The sequence below is a fragment of the Pseudorasbora parva genome, chromosome 13 (genome assembly GCF_024679245.1).
Source record: "Pseudorasbora parva isolate DD20220531a chromosome 13, ASM2467924v1, whole genome shotgun sequence".
In the NCBI taxonomy this organism is placed as follows: Eukaryota; Metazoa; Chordata; class Actinopteri; order Cypriniformes; family Gobionidae; genus Pseudorasbora; species Pseudorasbora parva.
The window spans coordinates 18,649,410-18,676,746 of record NC_090184.1 but is presented as its reverse complement, the minus strand read 5'-3'; the positions used below and the strand labels follow the sequence as shown (position 1 = coordinate 18,676,746).

The 27,337-nt window shown below is 37.3% G+C and overlaps 2 protein-coding genes across 2 annotated transcripts; both read left to right on the top strand.

The window, feature by feature from the left end:
• Nucleotides 1-3,230: 3,230 nt before the first annotated feature.
• On the top strand, nucleotides 3,231-12,082 carry gck (glucokinase (hexokinase 4)). The gene is made up of 10 exons (XM_067412568.1): nucleotides 3,231-3,370; nucleotides 3,566-3,728; nucleotides 5,072-5,226; nucleotides 5,309-5,428; nucleotides 6,363-6,458; nucleotides 6,639-6,738; nucleotides 6,909-7,092; nucleotides 9,389-9,544; nucleotides 11,002-11,235; nucleotides 11,393-12,082. The coding sequence occupies exons 1-10, from the start codon at nucleotides 3,299-3,301 to the stop codon at nucleotides 11,538-11,540; spliced, it is 1,428 nt and encodes a 475-aa protein (XP_067268669.1). The 5' UTR covers nucleotides 3,231-3,298; the 3' UTR covers nucleotides 11,541-12,082.
• Nucleotides 12,083-18,692: 6,610 nt separating this feature from the next.
• On the top strand, nucleotides 18,693-27,234 carry sb:cb288 (uncharacterized). Its single transcript, XM_067413344.1, has 5 exons — nucleotides 18,693-18,886; nucleotides 22,113-22,161; nucleotides 22,244-22,312; nucleotides 23,740-23,824; nucleotides 26,074-27,234. Exons 1-5 carry the CDS (start codon nucleotides 18,818-18,820, stop codon nucleotides 26,138-26,140), a joined length of 339 nt encoding a protein of 112 aa, XP_067269445.1. The 5' UTR covers nucleotides 18,693-18,817; the 3' UTR covers nucleotides 26,141-27,234.
• Nucleotides 27,235-27,337: the final 103 nt, after the last annotated feature.

Here is a 27,337-nt window from a genome sequence, read left to right as displayed (position 1 = left end):
TTTGATACACATTTTCAGTAGTAAGTTTCGGTTTTCTGACTCCCAAAAATTTTAGTTGAAAATGGTGCCATGTAAACCGCTCCTTAGTTTCAGCCACAAAGTATTTAAGTGGATTTTCATTTTAAAATATAATATTATGTGGACTCAAATGGATTAAGTTCACAGAAATATTAGTGTTTAAACTTAAATGGTTTAAAGCAATGTTTCCTCAAATGGTTTGAGTTACTTTAACCCATTGTGTTTTACAGTGCATTCAATGCACTATTATATTATAAAATGGAAAAATGGAATGCAGATAAAAAAATACAAAAATTAATAAATGATTAACTTTAACTACAGTTATCACGCGCTCTCATAAAATGATTAAAATGTAACATACCTCTACATTTTTTTCTGGAATAAGCCATGACAACATACAGAAGCCAGAGGCTGAAAAAAAATATATATATTACCTCAGACTCAGGACAGGATTGCTTATAGTAATGTAGTCTAGACTTGCAATGTACATTTGTGATGATTTAATGCATCAGTTATGCATCTCCATACAATGTAATTTTATGTTTAGATGTAAATGCATATGAATATTATGATAAAGATTATTGTGTGGGGAATTTCTACTAGAATAATTAATACTCTATTTAAAGCATTTGAGTCCAAGAATAGATGATAAATGTGTCCAAAAATAAAGTTCTATTTGCACTGATAAGCACCTTTCGCAATGTTAGTATATTGTGACCATAACTTGGTGTGTGTGTGTGTGTGTGTGTGTGTGTGTGTGTGTGTGTGTGTGTGTGTGTGTGTGTGTGTGTGTGTGTGTGTGTGTGTGTGTGTGTGTGTGTGTGTGTGTGTGTGTGTCACTTTATGTAACTAACCCAAATGTGGGAACATTATCATACATACACTAAAAAGCCAAAGGCACGTGTCTTTAAAATTGAATCTTGTTTTGTCATATACTGGAACAAAGAGAGGCTTTCCACAAACTGTTGCAATAAAGTTGGAACTTAGAATTACTTTCTATATAATGCAATTGGAGCATTATGATTTTCTAGGGCCTTTCTTTTTCTAGGGCCTAGTCAACCCTGGGAACAAGAAATGCAGGCCACCAACACCCTCATGTTACAAGCATTCAGCACAAGATCAGGGCTGCAAACCTTTACAAAAAAGCAGTTTGTGCTATTAGTACTTTTATAGGTGCTATTACACTTATTTTAAATTAAAAATAAGAATACTTTCAGTCTACTTTTATGTACTCCTCAGAAATATACTATTACGCGCTATTATGCATCTTCTGAAAGAGTAAAGAGAATATCCAGAATCAGAATGAGACGGAGGGAAGTTAGAGAGTGAAGGGCATACAAATTTAAAGTGGAACATAGCCTTTGTGTTACACTTATACACGTAAAGGTGCACTGTATACATTTTAGCGGCTGTGATCCAGCTCTCACTCAGGGTTGCCAGGTTTTCACAACAAAACCCACCCAATTGCAACTCAAAACAAGCCCGAAACAAGCCCAAACGGGGGGGTCCCTGTTAAAAAAATGCATTCTGAGGGGTAGAATATACGGTTTTGGCAGGTTTCCCTGCTACAATTAGCATTTCCGGGGATAAATATGACATAATTGGGGTCACTTCCACCCGCGGACATTAAAAACAGCCCGTGGCAACAGTGTTAAAGTAGCCCAATTCTGCGGGAAAACTGTGGACATGGCAAAACTGCTCTCACCCCTCCCTTTCTAAGCACATACAGAAGCTATGGTGGCCAACACAGGACAAAGATGTCATCGTCTGAGACAGCACAGAGTAGCTAGTGCTCTCTAGAGCAGTTTGTCCGTTTAGGGCCAGGGCTGTTCAATTCTGACATTTTTGTAATCGATTCTGATTCCAATTCCAATTCCTGGTTCTTACTGTTCTAAATTGACTTCCAATCAGTGAGCGAAAGACAAATGAATGCTAAACTCTGTAGAACTGAAAAGAGCTCTTAAAGAGGAGTCGACGCCTTGGAATCGATTCTTTTTGGAATAGATTCCTAGCTCTATTTAGGGCTACTGTAGAAACATGACAGCTCAAAATGCAGACGTCACTGTAAGGGGACCCACAGTGTATGGAGAAAGACATGACCTATTCTAAGATAATAAATGCATAAAAGTTAATTATGTAAGGTCTTTATACTCCACTGAAAACATGTATTATATTGCATTTCTGTCAATAGAGCCTCAAAAATATTACACACTGCCCCTTTAAACGTATACTATTTATGTACTGTAAAGTGGACAAATTTAGACCTAAGCAGTATTGAAATACTAAATTTTCAAGTTCACTACTACATTGATATTAGTATTCTTACTACATAAAGTATACTTAAAAATATAGGCCTACTTGAACTTTATTTAGCATAAAATAAACTTGAAGTTTCTCTTTCGTAAGGGTAGCCACATTTCCTAAACTGCAATTCTATAAATTCTATTTAAAAAATACTTGATATTGAAGCCTCAGTTATTTCTGTCATTGTGCATTTAAAAGTCATAATCTTTCGCTTGGCTTTCTTAAACTTCCATCAAGTTTAAAATGCATTTAACTTTTTTCTTTTTTTTCAACTCTTAAAAGTGCAATACACTTTTAGATTTTTGGACTTCACCTCAAATGACATTCCAAGCAGACCTATTTCAGGCTAAATGTTTGCTCTGTGCAAACTATATTTAGCAAGGGTTTAAGTTCAGTAGCTATTTTTGAATTTAACCTTAATCCCATTAAAACAATCCTGAAAGCACACCATGACAAATCAATAATACGACAAGTCAAATAATATAAGCAAAAACAAATTGCAGCGAGGAGAAACGTCTGTTATAGCACCGATACAAAGAATACCCCCCCACACACACACCTTAGAATGTGGCTCTTGTTTGTAAAAAAGAAAAAGAAAAGAAAAAAATATGTTAATTTTTATTTAATTATATACTGATTTACATTTTAGACCTTGCATGTCAATCACAATTTGAATTTCTCTTTGAGGCAAAGGTCAGGTCACGTTCACTGTGAAGCACGTGATACCACTGAGTGGCCTTGACAGCTAGGTTTCCCTAGGTGATGGGTGAGATTAAATGTGTATTTATGTGTGTGTTTGATCAGGAGTGTGTGTGTCTGTGTGTGTACACACAGAGGGCAATGATTTCTTTGACCACACCTCTCCACCTCCTTCACCGGAGCATAAAAACAGCTGAGCATCTCCATGCACCTCACACACATTCAAACTTTAGCAAACCAACGCTCATCCTACACTTGTTTGGAAAATCTTGCAAAGATGCCGTGTCTCACAGCTCGTAGGCAGAGGATACCGAGTGACTTTGAGTCAGTACTGGAGAAAATCCTCATGGTAAGAGACAAAGCAATGAAACCAGTTATATCTATATAGACTAACATTAAGGGTGCCCTTAAAATGGGAATTAATCATTATACCTGCTAATTTTGGTTCATTGGCGCTACTGTGATTGTTATAAACACATTCTTAATCATATGTTACTAGTTTAAAACTATTCACTTATTTGAATCTCTCTGACATATTCTACAGGTGGACCAAATTCTGTCTGAATTTCTTCTGAGTAAAGAAGAGCTAGAGGAAGTGATGAGGAGAATGCGGAGAGAGATGGAGAGGGGACTGCGTGTGGAAACGCACGATGAGTCCAGCATCAAAATGCTGCCCACTTATGTCCGCTCCACACCTGAAGGCTCTGGTAAGAGTTCTCATGCTGAGAAAAAACAAAATAGTCAAAAAAATAACAACTGTTGACTCTTTTTTTTCCGGTGCTGTGGTCAAGTATCAAAATTTATATGTTGCATTTTATGATTTAATGTTTAATTTTATTTTTAATCAATAAAATTTAAATAAAAAAAGTTCTGTTTAGGATTATTTTTATGTTGCACCAGACATCTAATGCTTTTATCGAGCACATATTCAGCTTTAAGGGGACAGTTTTTCATCTAATAATTCTGTCATCATTTACTCGCCCTCATTTCCAAATCTTTATGACTTTCTTTTCACATATTTAGTCACACAGATTGCGACATGAGTAAATGATGACAAAATGTTCTCACTTTCAAGTTGTTCCAAATCTGTATGGATTTCTTTCTTCTGCTGAACACAAAAGAAGATCTTTAAACCTTTAATTACACAAACATATTTAGGTCTTTAGCAACCCGAATCTATATCTAAAGTCGCGATAACTCCCCTGATATTAGAGAAACATTTACAGAAGAATAAAATGAAACATATTGTGTCACCTTTTGGAGCTAGGAAGGGTCCAGTTTGAGCAGATGTTTTATACCACATCATCACTGTCCTCGTCAGAGCTCATTTCCCAGTACATTCAGCATCTGCTTCATATTCTCCATCTCAGACATATTCTCAAAACTATCATTTTCAACATCTTCAAAATCAATATTTTGATCGCCTTAGCTTCTTCATCAGATCCACCGTCAAGTGACAGTGACTAATATTTGCTCAGCAGTAAATCGCTGAGCCATTTCAAGTTTTACTGATGATGCTTCCTACTGTTGTTTTCTGCCTGCTGTAACTATGAGTGAAACGTCACTTCATCATTGTGTATCTGACATTTCTACCTAGTGGAATAAAGGTGAACTGCACTTATTCAATCACCAAAGATTCAATTTTTGTTGTGCAGAAAAAATATACTTACACTGTTACACACCTCGGGTCACTAGCGACCCTATAAATGAATACAATTAATCGGAAAACAAGCATTCTTTTATAATTTATTATAATAATGAATTTATTGAGAAGTACTAAGAAGGTGGATGTCTAACTAAAAATAATAATAAGGAGGAGGGTAGGGAATGATGTCCCGGGTCACTAAAGACCCGAGGTATGCATTTAAGGGTTAAAGAATAGGGGTTTGGTTACCCATATACTTCAAAAATATCTTCTTTTGTGTTCAGGAAATATCCTAACTTGAGGGTGAACATTGAAAAAATGTCTACATTTTTCTTTTCCTGGAACCTGATGTTGATTCGTATGACTCATTATGTTGGTGATGTTGATTCATGTGACTCATCTCAGAAGTGGGAGATTTCCTGGCACTGGATCTTGGCGGGACAAACTTTCGAGTGATGCTGGTGAAAGTGGGTGAGGATGAAGAGCGAGGCTGGAAGGTGGAGACGAAGCATCACATGTACTCCATCCCTGAAGATGCAATGACAGGCACAGCTGAAATGGTGAGATATTAAAAAGGTCAAACACTCTGTTGCCTACATGCAATATATACAAGTGTTCTGACATTTAAGTCTCTTCATATAGTTGTTTGACTACGTTGCCGGGTGCATATCTGACTTCCTGGACAAACATAATCTGAAACATAAGAAGCTTCCACTGGGATTCACCTTCTCTTTTCCAGTCCGTCATGAGGATTTGGACAAGGTTAGTTTCTCCATTTTTGTAAACGTGAGCGACTTAAAGTCAGTATGAAATGGAAGTCGCAATAGTGATTTTTTTCTATTGTAATGTATATATGAGTGAAATGGCTTCTCGAACAAGAACAAATGTAGGGCGGGACCATGCGGCAACCTCCTGCGATCTCTCTTGAAGCAAATGAGGAAGTAATGTAAACTGCAATTCCTCGACTGGCCACTAGGGACAGGATCTCATTTAGCCCCATGTCAAAATTCCTAACTTTACAGCAGAAAAAACCATGTTTACAGCCTGGTAAAAATTGTGGTTTTGGTCTATACGGCTAATTTTGCCCTTCATGACGACTGTAAGGGGATTGATTTTTTTTTTTTTTTTTTATAACTCAATCGTTTACATTATATAAAGCATTTAAGTTCTGCACAATTAAGGGAGTGGTTACTTTGAGTGACAGGTGGATAGCCATTTATCCGCAATCTATAGACATTGCATCACCTAAACTTCGCCCACATCTCGCCTTTTTGCCTATTTTCTGTTATCCGGGTGTGACACGCAATGACTCGCTCGCAAGATCGCAATGGCCATCTCGCTCCTACTTTATGCATCAGAACGGCTTATCGGAATCCTATGGTTGACGTCACAGACACTACGTCCATATTTGGGACTTGTCCATCTGGAATTGATTCAATTATTTTGGTTTGCCCCGCCCCCACGACAGTAAACATGTCATCGGAGAAGAGATAGAAGAGGGAGGGAGAGTTATTTAAATTAAAGTTTATAAGGCCACATGAATTATTATTTTTCGCTTTCATGGTGACTTTAAAGTTTAATAGTTACATTGATGCTGTGGCAGGTGTTGGTCATTCTTCATAATGCATTATGAGATGACATGAGTTGTTTTTTTAACGTCATGTAACAGACATTTTTTATGTTTAAATTGTAATAGGGCATTCTGCTTAACTGGACTAAAGGCTTCAAGGCCTCTGGCGCTGAGGGCAATAACGTTGTGGGTCTGCTGAGAGATGCCATTAAAAGGAGAGGGGTTAGTATGCATGAGTTACCTTTCAAACTAAATATTTCCACCTCAAATTCTGTTCTGGGATCTTGTCTAACTGGTAATGGAAAGCTGCTCTCAAGCTAAAAGGGCATTAAACATCTTAAAAGGTTATAATACAAGGCTTAATCAGCTGTCCTATAAAAGTGATCGACTATTTTTTTTTAGGACTTTGAAATGGATGTGGTTGCCATGGTGAATGACACAGTAGCCACCATGATCTCCTGCTACTACGAAGACCGCAGCTGTGAAGTTGGCATGATAGTCGGTAAGAGAGTGACCTCACACACTTAGACCCATGTAAATATAATTAGAGCTCGGACATGAACTTTATAACAGGAAGATGGGATATTTTAACAACCATTCTGGGAAAAAAACAGCATGGCTGTAAAACAATATCCCTGAAGCTTTTAGTTGAATGTTTTTGTTGTTTCTCAGGCACAGGCTGTAACGCGTGTTATATGGAGGAGATGCGTAAGGTGGAGCTGGTTGAAGGAGAGGAGGGGAGGATGTGTGTGAACACGGAGTGGGGAGCGTTCGGGGACAACGGTGAACTGGAGGACTTCCGCCTGGAATATGACCGTGTTGTTGATGAGACGTCACTAAACCCTGGACATCAGCTGTGAGTGGTCTTGAAAAACTGTGGGCATATTTAAATTGGCAAAATAAAGGTGCACTTTGTAGGATTTGTGTGGTAAAATATCCAAAAACCACTAGGTTAGTGTTATATATTTTGTTCAGTTGAGTTTTTACAATATCTCAAATGTTTCCAACTATTTAGAAATTTTAAGAAAATAGCTATTTTAACCAAGGAGCTGGGACGTCTGAGGGAGTCTCCTGTCAGTTACGTCAAATCTGCGTTACCCTCGGTTTCCGGTTTTATTCTACAGAAACGCTTTACTCTTAGCAGTGCAACAAGTGTCACAGCAGCCGCTGAGAGAACGCATAGAGAAACGTCATAACATCATTTTAAATACACTTAAATGTATCTAATATGATAAACAGAACTGCATTACCTCAAACTCATGAGCCGTATCTGTCATAAGAAAAGTCCTGTGGCTCGCGAGCCGTGTGTTTGCGTAACAATCGCTCCAGTGGCCTTGCTCAGCTCCACAACACTCGGCCCTGCTCTGCTTCATACTACAGTATAACATTAATAATCACATCCATGAACATGATTTCTGACTGAGTCCTATCCCGATTCTTTCCCACTGCTGTGAGGTGAAGACCACATGTCCCAAGATTCTGAGCTCAAACGTCGCATCATAAAACTACGCCTTTGTTTTGAATAGGCGCCCTCTAGCAGGCGGCAAAGTTACATAGTGTAGATTTAACAAAAAAGATTAATAAAAAAAATTGTGTTATGAGGTAAAATCAATAAAAAATATTTCTGTTCTATTTATTGCTTGCATTGAAGATGCTCTTTAGAACATGATATGATGATATAATGTCATAACTTTTACTAAATTAAAAAATAAATAAAATAGAAACCACTGAGACCACAATGATTGTGACATTCTAATTCAATAATAAATAAACAAAGTATTTTTATAAATTAAAAACAAAGGGAGGTTATGAGATAAAATTAATAAGAAATATGTATGTATTATTGATGCACTATTTATTGCTTCCAATGAAGCACATGATGATATATATTTCTCAGATTCAAATCTCTTAGATATTTCTTAAATATGTCTTTACTATTTATCACTTCAATTGACAATGCTCTTTAGAACATGATATAAGGATATAATGTCATAAATATTACTAAATTATAAAAATATAAAATAGATGTCACTGGGAACATGACGATAATCTGAAGTTCAAATTCATATTTAAATCTGAAAATAAACAAAGTTACATTTTTAAAATGAAAAACAAATAAAAGATCAAAACCAAAGAAAGATTATGAGATAAAATGAATAAGGAATATATATTTTTTTCTTTCTCTGCACTAAACATATTCTGAACATGACTTATAAAAAATGATATGCCATTAAAAATTAAACTACATTATTAAAATGTAATATAGAAGCCAGTGAGAACACGTTGATACTGGATTCAAATTTCTTAAATATTTCTGCACTTAATATTAATTTTATTATTATTAATATTAATGGCTTCCATTGAAGCACAAGATGTTCTTTTAAACATGATAATATAAGCATTTTTAGTGATCTTCATTCTTACATTAACATTAAAAGTTTCAAACTTTAAATTAGTATTCACAAAAATATAGAGCTATGCATCTTTGTTTGATATCTCTGATTCAATTTTGACCAAAAACAATTGCAGGAACATGTCTGCCTCAGCTATGAAAGAAATATTTAATGCCTGATATTTTGTAGACAAGACATCCGTCTATGTTACGATTTTACGTATATAGCAAACAGCTCTTTGTTATAGTCATACATGCAGAATTTCCTCATATTGTAAGTAGAGACACTTTCTGAGCAGGAGTCTGAGCAGTGGCCGAATGTGAAATGCAGATGTCCTCACATGCTTCTAATTTCAAGAAGAGCTTAGTTAGATCAGCAGCCTGGAGCTCTTATGTGGTCTCCAGGTGACAAGGGTTGTTTTTCTGTACATGTGGAGATACTGACGGTAGCCACGTCAGTGCTGGAATACACACGGCTGGATTAATGGCCAGGAAAGGAGATCATTAGTGAAGCTGCTCGCTTAATGGGTATTTACAATGTATGCTAGAAGATACAGAAGAGCTCAATGGGCCGCTCCTCTGTCCATGTCACTTTAAGGCATTTGTATTTCATGATTATCCTCAAGCTTCTACTATCATTCAAATTTTTCTTTTAGCGGCTTAAATTGAGCCACTTGATATTGATGACAGTTGTCAATGTTTTAGCCAAGAAAGACTTTGATCTAATACGCACATATTCTTTCTTCTCTTATGACTTTAGGTATGAAAAGCTGATTGGTGGGAAGTATATGGGGGAGCTTGTGCGTCTTGTGCTGCTAAAACTAGTGAATGAAGATCTGCTGTTTAACGGCGAAGCCTCAGACCTGCTGAAAACACGTGGAGCGTTTGAAACTCGCTTTGTCTCCCAGATTGAGAGGTAGGACTGAATTGCTGAATATAAAAATAGGGATTTGTATATTAGTACATTCTTTAAAAATAAATAAATGATATGATCAAGTCACCACAACATATGACCACAACTCACCACAACTCATCAAAATAAGTTAAATTAATTACATCTACATGTAAGTTGATTGTAAGCTACTTAAAAAAATAAGGCATCAACTTTTTTTACAGTCAATCAAGATACGTTTACTTAAGAAGCAAATTAACTTAAGATGTTAAGTTTTGTTTGCTGAAAAAATATCAAAATGAGGATTTCTTTGCAGTTTTCAGAATCTCTAACAGCCCTTTTGAAGAAGAACACTTAACTGTATTGTGCACTTGTAGTCTTAAAAGGAATTAAAAAAAAACTACTTGCGGATAATATATTACTGAAATTAAAGGCCGCTTAAGTGCACTTGAAACTACACACTTCAGGCTACACTTGAAAGTGCTCTTTGTAATATGAAGTACACTTATTTGATGTGTTGACTAACACTTGATTATACACTTAAGTATACTCTTTTAAAGTATATTATATATGTAAAAGTTTCCCATGGGAGATGCGAAAGGCAATGAAAAGATCCTATTAACCCTTAAATGCATGGTTGTTTCACCATATTCGGGTATTTAGGGACCTATATCTAACACTGATGGATCTCTACCTGTCACGAAAATATAAAACTCTCCTGATATTAGAGTAACAATTACAGAATAATAATTAAAAAAAAACATATTGTGTTACCTTTTGGAGCTTGGAAGGGTTCAGTTTGAGCAGATGTTTCATATCATCATCACTGTCCTCGTCAGAGCTCATTTCCCAGTACATTCAGCATCTGCCTCATATTCGCAATCTCAAACATATTCACAAAACTATCATTTTTAACATCTTCAAAATCGATATTTTGATCGATATTAGTGACACTAATATTTGCTCTGCAGTAAATCGCAGAGCCATTTCAAGTTTTGCTGATGATGCTACCTATTCTTTTGTTTTCTGTCTGCGGTAACTATGAGTGAAACGTCACTTCATCATTGTGTATCAGGCATTGCCACCTTGTGGAATAAAGGTGAACTGCACTTATTCAGACAACAAAGAATGAATTATTGCCCTCATGCCCAGGCAGCAGAAAAAAATACTTACACTGTTAAAAGACCTCGGGTTGTTAGCAACCCTTTACCATTTTTACAAAAAAGAAATAGGAAAAAAGGCTCTCTTTTATTATCTCAATATTTTGTATTGTTTATAACGAATTGACTGAGGGCTAGTGGGGACCTTTTTATTAAAAACATAAAGAGAAAAGAGGGTAGTGAATGACATCCCGGGTCACTAAAGACCCAAGGTATACGCTTAAGGGTTAACTATCTGTGCAAGGTTAAGAGAATCAGATTTATATAAAAACGTATGTTTGTACTTTAATACAAATGCGATTTTTTTAATTTTCATTTCAGTGACACAGGGGACAGAAAGCAGATCTATAACATCCTAAGTTCACTGGGAATCTTGCCGTCCGAGCTGGACTGTGACATTGTGCGCCTGGCCTGTGAGAGTGTGTCTACCCGAGCCGCACACATGTGCGGGGCCGGGCTCGCTGGCGTCATCAACCTAATGAGGGAACGGCGTTGTCAAGAGGAACTGAAGATCACTGTGGGAGTCGATGGCTCTGTCTACAAACTACATCCTTGGTGAGTACAGGAGGGGAGAGAGGCAAGGCAAACAAAGATGAATGAGGGAGGAAATTAAGAGGAAACAGTTTGACAGATGAGTAAGGGATATAAATAAATGTGATATAAACACAATTAAATGTGTTTCCTGCTTTGACCTTCCAATTCTTCCATTCAGTTTCAAGGAGAGGTTCCATAAGCTTGTGTGGGAAATGACTCCTCACTGCAAAATTACCTTCATCCAATCAGAAGAAGGGAGTGGTCGGGGCGCGGCTCTCATTTCTGCTGTGGCGTGCAAGATGGCCGCCTGCATGCTGACACCGTGACAAACCGCATGATTCGTCCTTGAGAGGTGGAACTGTAGAATCACCACTGACACGCAATGTTGGAGCGGCTTCGGAAAGCCTCCCTTATGGTGAAAGGGCTTTTCTCCTTTTGAACATTGCATTGCGTATGTGAAGTGGGCAGCTACAGGTTTGTTTGGCAACATCTATTAACCAGCCCATTGGAATAATTAACAAGGCTATGTATCATTTAAAGCCATAAAGCCAGATATTACACAACATACATCATTTATTATTGCTATTATCCTGAGCACATTCAGGTAATGTTACATATATTGCACCTTCTTGGCTGCTTGGTGGTTAGGAAAGAAGCAGAGGAAACTAGATGTGATTGTAAATAAATGAACTGTTCATGTTCAGCAAGATAATTGTGCACTGTTTATTGGTTGTTTTATTTATGAACTTTTAAATTATGTTTATATTCAGTGGTAATCAGAACTGTTAAATTATTACATGCAGACTTTAATATACTTTGTACATGTGAAAATTATTAATTATTGTAAATAAAGCTGTTGTATTACTGACTGATTCTCTCAAATTGCTGTTTTTTAGAGGTCTGTAGTCCCATTGAAGCTTACATGAACATTACACTTAAAGACGCATAGTTAAAAATTAAATAAAAAAGATTTATCACAATAAATGAAATTATCCCCCCTGGTATGAAGGCTAAAGCTCCCTCTTGCATCTTGTTATTGGATATTAGATTTAAATGTATATGTATATATATATATATATATATATATATATATATATATATATATATATATATATATATGTATATATATATATATATATATATATATATATATATATATATATATATATATATATATATATATATATATATATATATATATATATATATATATATATATATATATATATAGAAAGATTCCTTCAAAATAATAATTTATTTAACTTAAAAAATGACTATATTTATGAAGGGATAGCCTAACGGGCTTAACATTCTTATTTGATTTTTTACTTAAAAAGAAATAAAGAAAAATGAGAAAAGAAACTGATTTTTTTATTGATTTTTTCATGTGATTTTTTGATCCTTTGAGGAATAAAACACTGTTGCTATAGGAGGCACAGCGGCTCTGCTGTTTGTTCTGTATTCTTATCACTAATGAATGGTTTAAAATCGATGGATGCTCAGGCCCACCCTGGCCCCAGCCAGCCCTGGTCAATGTGTTGAATTTTGGGGTAAAAAACATAGAGAACTCAACAAATAAATATGCAGGCCATACCATTTTATATTCTGGATAACTGGATCGTTTCCTGGCTGCATGTCAACATCCATGGGACACTGGATCTTTGGTAAGTTGTAAGGAACACTAGCCTGGATGCCAGCCGAACTATATAAGTCCAACTTTTAGTTTAAACGGATAATTGTTTGTTTTACCCGCTTTTTCCCCTACATTAACAACAGTCATGCAGCAGTTCTTTTGCCACTCAGTCTGGGCCTGGCTGAGGAGGCGTGTTCCGGTGTGAAAGTGACGTCAATGCATACCCTCTGTTGTTACAGTTTGTTTGTATTTTATTGAGACCTGACATTCAGGTGGATGACACATTAAGTAATGTGTTACTGCCACCTAGTGCTTCTTATGTGTAGTAAATATTCATACATCAGTGCCAAGCATAGTTGCCTGACAAAAAAAAAAAAAATACCTTGCTTTTTGGATTCAAAGAGGCAAATGTGTATACGAGTCTATATGATTGCATCATTATTGCAGTAATTAGCCTATGTTTCTAACATGTTAAACATGTGGCAACAGTTCTCCTTACCCAGTTCTCCTTAACCTTAACTGATGGAGTGTGTAGCTTTTCATTCCTTAAACAACCATGTAGGACACATCATGGCCATATTTCAGGATGACAATGTCAAGATTGATTAGGATTAAACTGTGAAAGAATGGTTGGGAGGGAGCATGGAGAATCATATTCACACATGAATTAGAAGATTGAAAGTCTTTGGGATGTGCTGGAGTAGACAGAGTGCTTGACTCTTGCATTATCAATACAAGATCTTGACCAGAAATCGATGCACCTCTTGATAGAAATAATGTTATGACTCTTGAACATTTGCCTATTCAAATGCAAAAAGCAACCTTTTTTTTGGCCAGGCAGTGTATAAGTCCCAATTAGCAGCTGTTTCCATGATGTGCAAGTCATCCACCATGTTGGAACAGTCAAAGCTGATCCGTCAGCACTCGACTGTGCGTCTGCAACTTAGTTAAATCATAAATGCATAGCCTAAATTAATATAATAGACTTCAGCAGATGCTTTTGCCAAACTAACACAATTCAACAAGACAATGATGTTGGCTAACATGACATTAAAAAGTGACCAATAGTTTGAAAGCTTCAGTAATTTAAATATCTGAGATTTTTTGAACCTTTAATGTGGCATCTTGAAGCATTGATTTTTACTGTAAGAGACAAGAGCATCTGAAATGTTGGATTTTCCTAAATGCGGATGCGTTGACGTGCAGGGTCAAATGTAACATCTACGTATACCAACACAATCACATGGTAATGTGTATCAATAGTACGAATGTGCAATGTTGTGGGTTTAAATAATATAGTAGGCTTGCGGATGTGGCTACGTGTGAGTTCACGTCAGAGAGCTAAAGGAAGACAATAACTTGGCGGATAAAGTCATTATTTAGATTTTTTCTTCCGTATAAAAACTATTCTCGCCGCTTCGTAAAATTATTGTACAGCCACTGTAGTGAGATGGACTTTTGTAACAACGTTTTTAGTGCCTTTTATTGGTCTTCTGAGTGGGAATGTACTGAATGCCAATGGAGGCCTATCTGAAGCCTTTCTCAGCCATCCGCTTTCAACAAAAATATCTTCATTTGTGTTCCGAAGATAAACAAAGGTGTTACGGGTGTCCAACGACATGAGGGTGAGTGAAATGATTTTCATTTTGGGTGAACTAACCCTTTAAGATGGTTTAGAACAAGTGAAGGAAAATAATTACATTTTATTTTAGGTTGTCATACGACTGAAAAGGCAAAACTAAGGTAAATCACATCAGCCACAGCAGCCATGAAAAAACACTATCCACATTTTTTTTTGCAAGAGAAGAGACACAATCAATAGATGTGATTGATGAGACCGACGCGCTGGTCAAGCTTCAAACTAGTCGTTCCAGATTCATAAATCTTGACCCATTCAGAAACATTTATCTGGCCCATACACACTGTGCAAACATTTCTCTGTGCATTCTGTGAGCGTGTCTGTTGCCCAAGACATTCAAGTGCAGGCAGGTTGCTCTGCATTTTAGTAATGCAAACTGCAATCTTCAGCATGGCAGAACCGGTAATTTCGGCTTTACATAATAATAGCTATATGTGTGTATGATTACGTCACTGAAAGTGAAAGCCATATGGCCATAGGCCGTTGCTCACTCTTCAATTTCTGCTTTTCTCTGATGTCAGACCATCAAAAGCAGAACTGTGATCATGAAGTAAATTGATGTAATGGGCCACTTGCAAAAATAAATCATCATCTGCATGATGGTGTAGACAGTGTGTCATAATAATTTGTCTGATGCCTGTGTGAATCATTTTTGTATCAAATTGCAGAATCAAAATTATGTTATAGTGTAAAGAAAAAAAAACATCAGGAGACTTCAACACTGTAGCGGGTTAATTATTGTTTGATGTCAAACTAATTATTATGGGGGGGGGGGAGGATTAAACAAAAATGTAAGTTAAAATGTATTACCTCTCCCACATTAAAAGGTAATAACACCAATAGCTTCACAATCTATCATAAATTATTTATCATTTATTTATTTATTTAATATGCCAATATTTTGTGAATAACTGTAGTATTTAATGTTAGTAATATATAGTTTATAGTAATAGTTTATAGTTAGAAAAACATTTTCAATGGCAACCAACGGGTTGAAGGTCCAAATCCAATCAATTCAGAGGCTCTGCACGATCACAGGCGAGGAATAGGGTCTTATCTTGAAAACCATCGGCCATTTTCTAAAAAATAAATAAACATTTATATACTTTATAAATCTGTAGTATGGCTCTGCACTTTATGGCTCTGTAGTACTGTTCTCAGCTCACTGGGAAGGTGGCTCCAAAGCAGCGGTGCACCCGAGCAGAAAGCTCGATCTCCCATGGTACGAAGCCTGGTGATGGGGACTTGAAGAAGCAAGTGGCCTGAAGATCTGAGGGTGGAGGATTTCAGACTGAGGAGTTCCTGTAGATATGGAGGTGCATGTCCGGTGATGCATTTAAGTGTGAGCAGGAGGATTTTGTAGTCGATCCGGGATGAAACTGGAAGCCAGGGCAATGAGTGTAGGATGGGAGTTATGTGATCATATTTACGGACTCTCATAAGAACTCTGGCAGTGCTGTTCTGGATGTACTGAAGCATCTGGATATTTCTGCCAGAAATCCCACTGAAGAGTCCGTCGCAGTAGTCCAGCCTGGTGGAGACAAAGGCATGGACAAGTTTCGCTGCATCTGGAAAGGTTAAAAGGGGACGGAGTTTGAAGATGTTTCGAAGGTGATGGAAGGAAGTTTTTACAAATGTGCTTAATGTGGTCATTGAAGGTCAGCTGTGGGTCAAACCGAACCCCTAGATTTGTGACTGAGGAGGAGAAAGTGATGACCTGGCCGTCAAAGATGAGCTGGGATAATGGAGAGGAGTGGATCTGATGAGGGGTGCCAACCAGTAGTGCCTCAGTTTTACTGGAGTTCAGCTGGAGGAAGTTAGTTCCCATCCATGCCTTAATCTCCTCAAGACGTGGTGAGTCGTGACAGAGCTGTGGAGGGGCTCGGGGCAGTTTTGATATAAAGTTGCGTGTCATCAGCATAAAAATGAAAAGATAGTCCATGTTTGCTGATGACAGGACCGAGAGGAAGCATGTAGAGGATGAATAAGATTGGGCCGAGAACTGACCCTTGCGTAACACCACATGTAACAGGGAGCAGCCTGGACTCCTGTCAGAATGGTAGGACTGAAACCACAGCAATGCTGCTCAAGATAGTCCAACTGTATTATGGAGGAGGTCCAGGAAGATGGTATAGTCCACGGTGTCAAATGCCGCTGATAGGTCGAGCAGAATGAGCAGTGATGGTGATCCTGAATCAGCTGTCATTAGAAGGTCATTGGTCACCCTAAGCAGAGCTGTTTCGGTGCTGTGGACCAAGCGAAAGCCTGATTGAAATATCTCAAATAAGTTGTTATTTTTTAGATGGTTATGGAGATGAGAGGCAGCTTTCTTCTCTAGATCCTTTGACAGGAAGGTGAGGTTGGAGATCGGCCTATAATTAGCAAGGACCTCCGGGTCTAGGGTTGGTTTCTTAAGTATAGGACGGATGACAGCAGTTTTACGGGCAAGAGGGACGTGACCAGTTTTGAGAGAGAGATTAACAAACTGGGTCATAATTGGACTGACAATGGGAATGAACGACTAGATGGCAGTGTAACACAATATGAACCATCACAATTGTATCTCAGCGCTTTTTGGTATATTACACCCCAAAATAAAACATCTCTCATTAATTTACTCACCCTTAGGCCTATGTAATTTTTTAGAACACAAAAGAAACACTCAGTTTCAGTCAATCTCATGTCAATCTTGAGTACCTATAGAGTAGTATTGCATCCTTCATATCTCCGAAAAGTCTTTAGTTTTATTATATTTATAAAAGAAATATGGGCTGTACCGAGTCTTTCTGGAAAAAAACGAGCGCCTGGAGGCGTATCGTGTGGGCGGAGCTAAAGAATGACAAATGCGCACAAAGCGGTGACGTCCTCAAGCCTGGAGAAACCCTTGCTATCAATCTCAGCTAATACAGATATGATCCAGAATCAAATTCGGAGGCTGAAATAAATTGAACAGGAGAAACAGCAACAGCAGGACGTCCGTCTCTGTGGTATGTACTGTATTTAGTGACCTGTCAACATTTGCGCTTGTTTACTCGCAGTTTATGAGGACATGATTCGGTTTATGGACTATGCGACTAAACCTTAGCAGTAGCAAGCAAAACGGTTTTGCACGTCAGACTAGTGTAACGTTATACATAGAACAACAATGGAGTAACCGTTAGCGCATTTGAATGACGAAGCACGCGATCGTGTCGTTTACTGATGTTTACTCACGCAACGATAGCCAACAGCACAGACATTTGAAGCAGTATTACTCACCGGCTGCTTCCAAAGCAGGACCGAACCTTTATCACTGGGACCGCTCCGTCAAAAACACACTTCTTTTGTATGATTTGGTGAAGTCCTGTGACAGCAGTGACTGCGGAAATCCACTTTGTGACGCGACTGAAGCGATGTTGTGAAACTTCCCGTCATTTCTGCGTTCAAATCGGTTCAAATGCAGCGCTGCCTTCCCGGAATGCTGTGCTGAAGCGTTGAAGTCGATTGATGTCACCCATAGGAATAAAGTGGAGCGCGGTGCGGACTATAACGACATAAGTGTTCACGGACGACTGGATCTGCACCTAGGCGAGTGTTTATGGGCGTGCATTTCCTCTCTCGCTCTAGTCACGCGCGCGCGCACCCTTCCGGGAGAAGAGCCCGTACGGCCCATAAAAGGACCTTCCGCTCTGTTCACGTCAAGCCGACACATAGGCTACTCGAAAAAAAACTCTCCGAAACTTGTGAGAAACCGGAAGGAGTATTTTTGACACAGAAATACTCCATCAAACGTCCAACATTAGTTTTTGAAATTTTGTCTATGTTTAGGATGGGAATCCAAGTCTTTAACAGTGTAAAAAGCTCAGTATGCATGAAACAGCATTTCACCCCCCCCCCCCCCTTTAAAACTTTCCAGAATGTTTACTTTCACAGACAGCTGTACGCATTCCATGATAGGGAAGATTTGAAAAAAACATAATTGGTTTGGATGATTTTGAATGGTTCTGCGGACGAAACACTGCAAAAATATCTTCCAGAGAAATACCATGTAGACAAAAAATAATATAAGCTGTCGAAAAAGGATAAGTGATCAAGGAGATTATACAGCTTTTTACAGCCAATGCTATACCGTAAGACTATCCCTTACAGCCTTGCTTTAATACCTGCCATGGCGCTGCTCTGAATAAGGTCTATAGATACATTTAACTGTTGCCCCGCCCACCAGATTTACGTACCCCGGCCACTTTAAGAGCAAACGTAGCGAATTTACATTGTTTGACTCTCATTCGCTCGCTTCACGCTGGCACTGGGCGTCTCGTGATGATCACGGGAAGACACAAACACGCTGAAACATGTGGACGGAGGTGAGAAACAACAAAAGCTCTCTTCATGAAGAACCACAGGACCACAATCTCACACAGGTACACGCAAACCCATGTCAAACAATGCAAGGCAATGCTAAACTATCTTCTGCAGTACAAGCATAAATGCTTCACCTGTTTAAAGCTTTTCAAGATGAGGGAAAGTACTGTTTTATTGCAAATATACAAAATAGGTCAGTGTTACAGAATAGCATTTTGTGGGGTTTTTTTTAGTATTCAGTGACTTTGTTAGATTTTTCAAAACCAATGACTGCAATAACAAAGATCCACTTTTGTTTTGAGGAGCAAGACTTATTGGGAACAGCAAATCTCTCTCTCTCTCTCTCTCTCTCTCTCTCTCTCTCTCTCTCTCTCTCTCTCTCTCTCTCTCTCTCTCTCTCTCTCTCTCTCTCTCTCTCTCTCTCTCTCTCTCATTTCCTGTCTTCCAGCATGTTTTGGAAACTTTCAGTCATGGCATAGTTTCTTATCTCCGTTAAACAGTGCTGGGACATGCCCCCCTCTCTCTTTGTCCTTTAAAGTCCCCATGAAATAAAAAAAAGAAAAGAATCAAAACATTTCTTTTTAAAATTTATTTATGGAAGATTTAATTATTGTAGTATTTATTATTAATAATTTGTCTATGCACAAAGTTATTTTTTTTGTTCACATGCCCTCGTAATCTTAACTCAAAATAATGTTATGACATCTCTTCTCTGATGATGTTTTTGTCAAAGCAAGGGCGGGAAAACTTGTCACTCACATGAGATTGCAGCAGTGGCAAATGACAATGATCCAAGCAATTCCTGATGGACAAAATCATGTCCCACCCTACATGTTTTTCTTATTTGAAAAGCCATTTCAGGCCTTGTCCACAATACATTTTCGTTTGAAAACGCGTCCTTTTCTCTCCGTTTTGACCTATTTAAAAAAAGAATGTGTATGTTTAGTCTCGTGATACTGCTATTGTGCCTCTTAGTCACTTTCAAACAGTTGCTAAAATGTTTTACATGGTTTGTACACTCATTGTATCGCAGTCCTGCAGTTCTCACATTTGCTGTCCTGCAGCAAAACGTGTGCAATTGCGCAGTTGCATTTTAGACCAACGATATAATGGTGAGTGAGACATGGACGCATCTCTGAATCGTGTGTATCATCTTGGTGAGTTTTATGAGGTTTTGCACATGCACAGTAAGGTAAATGTAGCGTTTTTCCAACGTTTCAGTGTGGACGGATAGGGTTTGGAAATGAAAACAGCACTTTCAAATGTATACGGATTAATACAGTTAAGGCCCACACATGACGTGCAAGAACAAAAATTAATAAAATGTGTGCACGATTTACTAATTGGTCCCCTTGATTTAAAAATCATGCACACAATTTAGTATTTCGTTCCCTCGATTTGCTAAATCGTGTGGACGATTTTACTACTTTGTTCCCATGACTTGCTAAACACATTTTACACGTTCACACAATTTACTAATAAGTTCCCGTGATTTATAAATTGTGCGTATGATTTAGCCTACTATTTTTTCCCCCTGCATGTCATGTGCGGGGCTCCGTAATGCAGACCAAGTGTGCCGCAAAAGTCCTGAAAAGTGAAGCCAAAGCGTTTTGATCTGCCCCAGGTGGCTGGTCCCAGTATAGCTCATAAACCCTGACCTCTCCATGTAATTGAAAAGGACTTGAGAGAAATTAAACATTACACGTACAATTTTTTTCCAAAGATAGTTTATATCATTTTTTTATCACGCTGATCTAAGTTTGTGTTAATTTCTTAGATATGTTTGGTTTTAGTTAGTTATTTGATAAAAACAACGTAATGATTGACAGCTTCTTTGACTGAAGTGGTCACTGAGGCACCAACAGACTTTTTTCAGTATTTCCAAGAGAAGATTGGAGCTTTAACTTGAATTTCTACATTTCCATAAGTTGTTCTGTAGTAAAGTGTGCTGACTGATTCTGTAGGAGTGTGGGCGGGGCCTTGATACTGCCGCTTCAGTTTACACTCACTACTGTGCAGACTCATGTCCCAAATCAGCATAAGATGTCAGCGCCCATTGGCGGCTTTCTATAATGGAAGAGAGAGAATGTGCGTTGCCGTCGTCCATATTTTTATATGCCTTAGCCTAACTCGGATACGTTGCAATATGGAAGAAAAGACTATTGTCTTTTTGACTATTGTCTTATCTTCTGTTTCATGCTGACATATGCTCGGATAGGCTTTGTAGTTACTTTTGACAAACTGGTTTAAATGATGTAGACTTGTATTTGATGAATACTCCAACCATATCTCCAAAAAGTTTTATTCTACATGATGGGGCAGATCCCCACTCAAGGGAGCCACCATTTTGAAATCACATGACTATACTAGCTGCTTTTTCTCCTTTATCAGACCCTTTCTCTTACAGAATAAATGAATCATGAGAAATATAGGCTACTTGAGTGAGTCAGTTATATCGACAATGACATCTGTGCCTTAAAACTTGTTCTGGTGTGATGCTGCATTCACATACTGTAGATAGGTGTCAACTTTCTTTTTTCAATTCATTTAATTTCATTTATTTATTAATAAAGCACAAATAAACACAACAAAAGTTGACCGCTGTGCTGTACAAAGAACAGTACACTGTAAAAAAATGTTGTTGGTTTAACTTTAAAAAATGGTAAACTGGTTGCCTTAAAATTTTGAGTTTATTGAAATTAAAAATTTGAGTTGATACAATGAAGGAAATTTGTTTAAAAAATAGAAACTCAAAATATTATTGTATCTTAACCACATGAAAAATTTGATAAATCATGAAAATAGCACTTTTTGGCATGTTTCACTGCGTCATCAGAAATAAAACACACAATTACCCAATATGCTTACAATTTTTTTTTTTAAATAATCTTTTAATAAAGGGTGTCGAATCTCAAAAAATGTTAATTGTATTAACTCAATTTTAATTTCAAGGAACTCAAAATTTTAAGGCAACCAGGTAACTTTTTTCTAAATAATCTTTTAGTGTCGTTAAAAACCTTACTTAAAAACCTAGCTGCGGCATTTTGGACCATCTGAAGCTTTGCAATCGAGGACTGGGGTAATCCGATATACAAAGAGTTACAATAGTCCAAGCGAGATAATGTATAACTTCCATGCTCTAATGTAATGTCACCGTATGCTTACTTAACCCCTCCCTCACCACCTTTATTATGGTATTTAACCCCGACTTTTCCCATTCAGTTTATTCTTGAAAGGTAAAATCAAGCCCCATCCATTATTTTTTTAATCTTTTTCTCTCTCCAGATAGTTTCACCAGTGTCTTCATGGCTCCCCACCATCTCTGATAGAAATGGTAATGCATTAAACAGCCTAAGTTGCATCATGCTAGTGATGTCTGCATTCATGCTTTAGCATAATCTTCATTGTCTCTACAGGCTCAGCAACTGCCAGACCACCCCCTCTCGCGGAGACCCCCAAGAACAGAGAGAGTGGAATCATACCAGGTAGAGTTTCACTCTCTGATTTCCTTTGGCCACATTAGACTGACGTTCAAATGTTTTGGAGTCAGTTTTTTTTTTATTAATACTTCTGACCTGCCCTTTCCATTTTATTGCTGTTGTCTTCCTCTCATTCAGTCATTCTTTGATCATTTTTCATCAGTCCGACCTTGTTCATTATCTTATTTGTTTACTAATTAAGTACATTTATAAATGCTGTCATGTCTTTCTTATCAATCAGACATCAATCAGTCTGACCAAACTCTCTGGAGGGTTTTTTATGAGTTGTGTGCGACTGTCATATGGCTTATACCTCCAAAACTAGTCCTGTCAAAACAACCTTTGGGAACATGATTTATCTGTGACCTCTCCTTTCGAAGTGCTCTTTTTCCTATGGATGACGCTTTTTGTTTTTCTCTTCATGTTCCAAGAAGAGTGGAAATCAAGTGTGATATTAATAATTTAATTTCACAACTTGTATGACCTTTTGCCTGGAAGATACAACAAGGGGTTAGTTTTTTGTATAGAAATATCAAACTCAATGAATTCTCCAAACTCCAAAACCACCATACTGTCAGTGCTGTGTTAAGCCTTTGCGGTCATATACATATATTAAACTAGCCAGACGTGGTCATACTCAATTCTAGTCAGAATATGAGTCTGAAACTGCTCCATTGGGCTGTGATTATGGGGCGTGTTTCAACCCAACCAGGAAAGACATCAATTGGATAGACCTACAACCAATCAGAGCAGTGAAGCAACGAATTGTCAAATGTCAACAGAGCTCAACTGCACTGTGTTGCCAAGTCCGCGTTTTTTTTCCGCGGGTTGTTTTCTAGGTCCGCGGGCTCAACCTACTATTATGTGATATATAGACCCATGAGTGCGAATTTTAGCAGGCAACCTTGCCAAAATAACACACATTTTACCCCCCAAACACTTTTTTTTTTCCGGAAAAAAGTTCATATGGCGTGATAAATCATTGCTCAATGCTGATTTTCCTTTTTAGTTTCTCACAGGCTCAAACAGGTTTCCATGTCATCACTGGAATTTTCCCCTCCCCCTGCTTCTTCATTAGAGCATATATCTCTTTAAACACAGTGTTTGTCTTTATTTTGAAATTAAAAAAAACAATTATGATAATTAACTGACTGTTCTTTAACCCATTACAGGCCTGAGATCAGTATAAAGCAGCTGTCATGTTTCATAAATTTATTATATGATTTGAAGATGTTTACAAACAGTACCAAAGTGTCCAATTTGCATTTGCTACCCGAATGACCAGTGATTTTGGATTGCAGACAATGAAACTGCAGCCTCTCATTCTGTCATGCTCTATATCAGTGTTATCTCATCTCTGTGCAGAAGATTGTATGCCTCCATGTTTTCAAGACTACAGACTGCGGTTTAACAGGTGTTTGGTGTGTCTGCAGGTGCGATCGCTGCAGCGGTGTTCATAGGCTTTCTGTTAGCCCTCTATGCTGTTCTTTGGAAATGCATGGTTACGCAACCGAAAAGGTATGAACCAGACACATTCACAAGGTGCAAGTGCAATGCTCCGGGTGCTTCTCAGTTCTTATTTGTGCATCCCCGTTTTCTTTCCTCTCGTCTTGGCTCCACCTCTTCAGGATGTGAGGGAAGGACGCAAGGACAGAGGAATTGAATCATATGATATATCCTCACCTCTTTAACATCGTTTCAAAGCATCGTCAATTAATTATGACTCCATACACAGCTGGATTTATCTTGCACTTCGGGATTCTTAAACACTAGAGATAACTTTATATTGTAATAGTTTCAACCGCCACAAAATACCAAATTTGTCCATGTTTTATTTAATATTACCAGTTATTATTAACAACAAATTATTCCCAGTTATTAAATGCTTTTTATTTGTTGTATAGTATTACTTTGTTTATTTCATTTTCTTAGGCTTTTTTTCTGACGGAGGAGCAAGGAAACGAGGAGGGATATTGAGAAGCACCCAGTGTCTGTAGCATTTTGTTTAGAATTTCACTTCATTTTTTTGGGATTTTTGTTTTCTTGCATTTGATTTATTTTTGCATATTGTGGCGTCACAAAATACCCCAACCGAAAACTTATATGAACCAAACAAACCAAGGTGCAAGGGCAATGCTGTGTTTTTGTTTTTTGTTTAGCATTTAACTTTTTTGTTTTGCATATTGTTTGCATATTGTTTCCAACCGAAAAGCTATGAACCAAACAAACGCTTCACAAGTTGCAAGCACAGTGCTGTTTTGTGTTGCATTTTGTTTATAATTTTACCGTTTTTGTTTAGAATATTGTGGGGATTTTATTTTATTTATTTATTTGTTTGTTTGGATTTTTGTTTTATTTCATTTATTTATTTTATTTTGTTTATAAGGTATGACCTAAACAAACCTTTGACAGGTGCAAGTGCAGTGCTGCGTTTCGTAGCATTTTGTTTAGCATTTCGTTCTTTTTTTTTTTTTTTTTTTTAGCATTTTAGTTTTAGTTTTTTTTTACTGCATTTTGTGGTGTAAAAGTACCCCAACCGAAACAATATAACCAAGCAAACCTTACACAAGGTGCAAGTGCAATGCTGTGTTTTTGTTTAGTTTTGTTTAGCATTTTACTTTTTTTGTTTTGCATATTGTTTGCATATTATTTGCAACCGAAATGGTATGAACCAAACAAACGCTTCACAAGTGCAATGCGGTGTTTTGGTGCATTTTGTTTATAATATTTATTTGTTTTTTGTTTTGTTGCATTTTGTTTGGCATATTATTTCCTTTTTTAATTTTTAATTTTATTGCATGTATTTTTTATTTTATTTCTTTTTTGCATATTGTGTGGTACAAAAGTACCCCAACCGAGAAGGAATGAACTAAACAAACCTTTCACAAAGTGCAGTGCTGCGTTTCGTAGCATTTTGTTTAGAATTTATTTATTTAGTTTCACAAGGTGCAAGTGCAATGCTGTGTTTGTATTGCACTTTGTTTTACATGTTTTTTTTTTTTTGTGCTGCAGTTTGTAGGGTTCAAAAGTAAAATTAATAAACGATATAACATTAAATGAATGACATATATTCAAAAACAGTTCTTATTAATAAAAAGGATTTTGAGATTAATTATTTTTTCAGTTCATCTACTTTTCAAATTGTTATACTGATATCATTAAAAAAACAGTTGTATTAACTTAAAGGGTTAGTTCACCCAAAAATGAAATTGATGTCATTAATGACTCACCCTAATGTTGTTCCACACCCGTGAGACCTCCGTTCATCATCAGAACACAGTTTAAGATATTTTATATTTTAGTCCCATAACAAATGCAGTCTATGCCCACTATACTGTCCATGTCCAGAAAGCTAATAAAAACATCATTAAAGTAGTCCATATGTGACATCAGTTGGTTGATTAGAGTCTCTTGGAGCATCGAAAATACATTTTGGTCCTAAAATATCAAAAACGACGACTTAATTCAGCATTGTCGTCTCTTCTGTGTTTCTCAAATAAAGATTCAAAGGGTTATGAATCAGTGAATCGATCAATGTCACGTGATTTCAGTAGTTCGGCAGTATGGCACACGATCTAAACTTCTGAAATCACGTGACATTGGCGATCCGAGAGGTCTTACTCCTGTGGAATGACATCAGGGTGAGTTATTAATGACATCAATTTCATTTTTGGCTGAACTAGCCCTTTAAGAAAAAATTTTTCGGATCCACTGTTAATTACAAATAAACCTTAGTATTTTAATAACACATTTTCATTTTGTCTTAGAGTCTCTGTTAGGAGGAAGAAAAGATCAAGTCTGAAGGCTCGTGAACAGCGGTCTCTTATGTGCTGACCCCTGGACGGGACGTCCACCTGTCTACCAGAGTATTCTGAGTGACTGATTTTAGGTCAGATCTTCTCTTGCTCTGCATCGGCACCCTTGTAAACAGTGTTTAGGTCTTAACGCGCACTCTTTAAGGGAATATTTTGAGGGAAGTAGAGGCTTCTGTTTTACAGTTCTACATGGTCATCAACAGATCAATGTCTGCTGTCTTTCTTCTATCAGGTTCTTCATCGGCCTGCTTGTCTGATCAGACGTTATCCAGTCTTAATGTGGAATTTAGTCATTAACTGAATAATTTTGTGTGTCTATATAGAAAATAACAAGCCCACATGTGCTTTTAATCTACGTATGAATAGTTTACTTAAGTATTCCAGAGTAATGTAGGTGCAGTGATACTACGGCACACCACCACAAATGTCCACTAGATGGGCTCTGTGTTCTTTCACTTGGTAAACCAAGAAAATCGCTGTATATCCCGTTAAGTCTTTACAGGTTTATCTTTATAGATTTATGTGTTTGGGACATGTATTGTATTGCTGATAGCACCATGCTAATTAATACATGGAAGATATAATAAATGTTAAGAGACTAGGCCCTTGTTTTCCTCTAAACATCCCCTTTGACTGCAGTGAACTCTGCACCAGTGAACGAGTGCATGTGTGTGTGTGTGTGTGTGTGTGTGTGTGTGTGAGAGAGATTTCCCTTATGCAGCAGTATTGGCCAGAGAACAGTGCATTACTGGGTTAAAGTCTTTCGGTACGTGCGATTGTGTGTGTAGGTGTAAACATAAGAAAAGGGAGTTGCAGATTGCACATTTGTATGGCAGGTGCTTTGTTTGCACAATTGCCGTATTAGGCTACCTGTTATGTATTATAATTTTTGTCATTAAATCTAATGGGTTTCATTGTTATGGTTGGATTTCCTTTTGTGTTGGATTAGAATGTGTTAAGTTCCTTCTAGTCGATGCAGTATAAGAAGACTAGTGTGGCTGTATGTAACTACTTTTTTTATTTACCACACAAATGTTTAGAATGATTTGATGTGCCTGTTAAATGTGTACTTTGATATATGATGACTCACATTAAAATCATTTATAAAACGGATAGTCCAATCCTTGATTCTTATTGGTTTGAGCCACGGTCAAAGCTGTTGTAAATTAGGCTACTTAATAAACTTACACCAATATTTTATTTATTGACTAACCGC

Excerpts from the sequence above, each read along its gene's own strand:
- gck (XM_067412568.1), top strand. The coding sequence starts at position 3,299 with ATGCCGTGTCTCACAGCTCGTAGGCAGAGGATACCGAGTGACTTTGAG. Across the intron at positions 6,739-6,908 it reads TGAAGTTGGCATGATAGTCG|GCACAGGCTGTAACGCGTGT; the intron begins GTAAGAGAGTGA and ends GTTGTTTCTCAG. Across the intron at positions 9,545-11,001 it reads TTTGTCTCCCAGATTGAGAG|TGACACAGGGGACAGAAAGC; the intron begins GTAGGACTGAAT and ends TTTTCATTTCAG.
- sb:cb288 (XM_067413344.1), top strand. The coding sequence starts at position 18,818 with ATGTGGACGGAGGTGAGAAACAACAAAAGCTCTCTTCATGAAGAACCA. Across the intron at positions 22,162-22,243 it reads CACCATCTCTGATAGAAATG|GCTCAGCAACTGCCAGACCA; the intron begins GTAATGCATTAA and ends TTGTCTCTACAG. Across the intron at positions 23,825-26,073 it reads ATGGTTACGCAACCGAAAAG|AGTCTCTGTTAGGAGGAAGA; the intron begins GTATGAACCAGA and ends ATTTTGTCTTAG.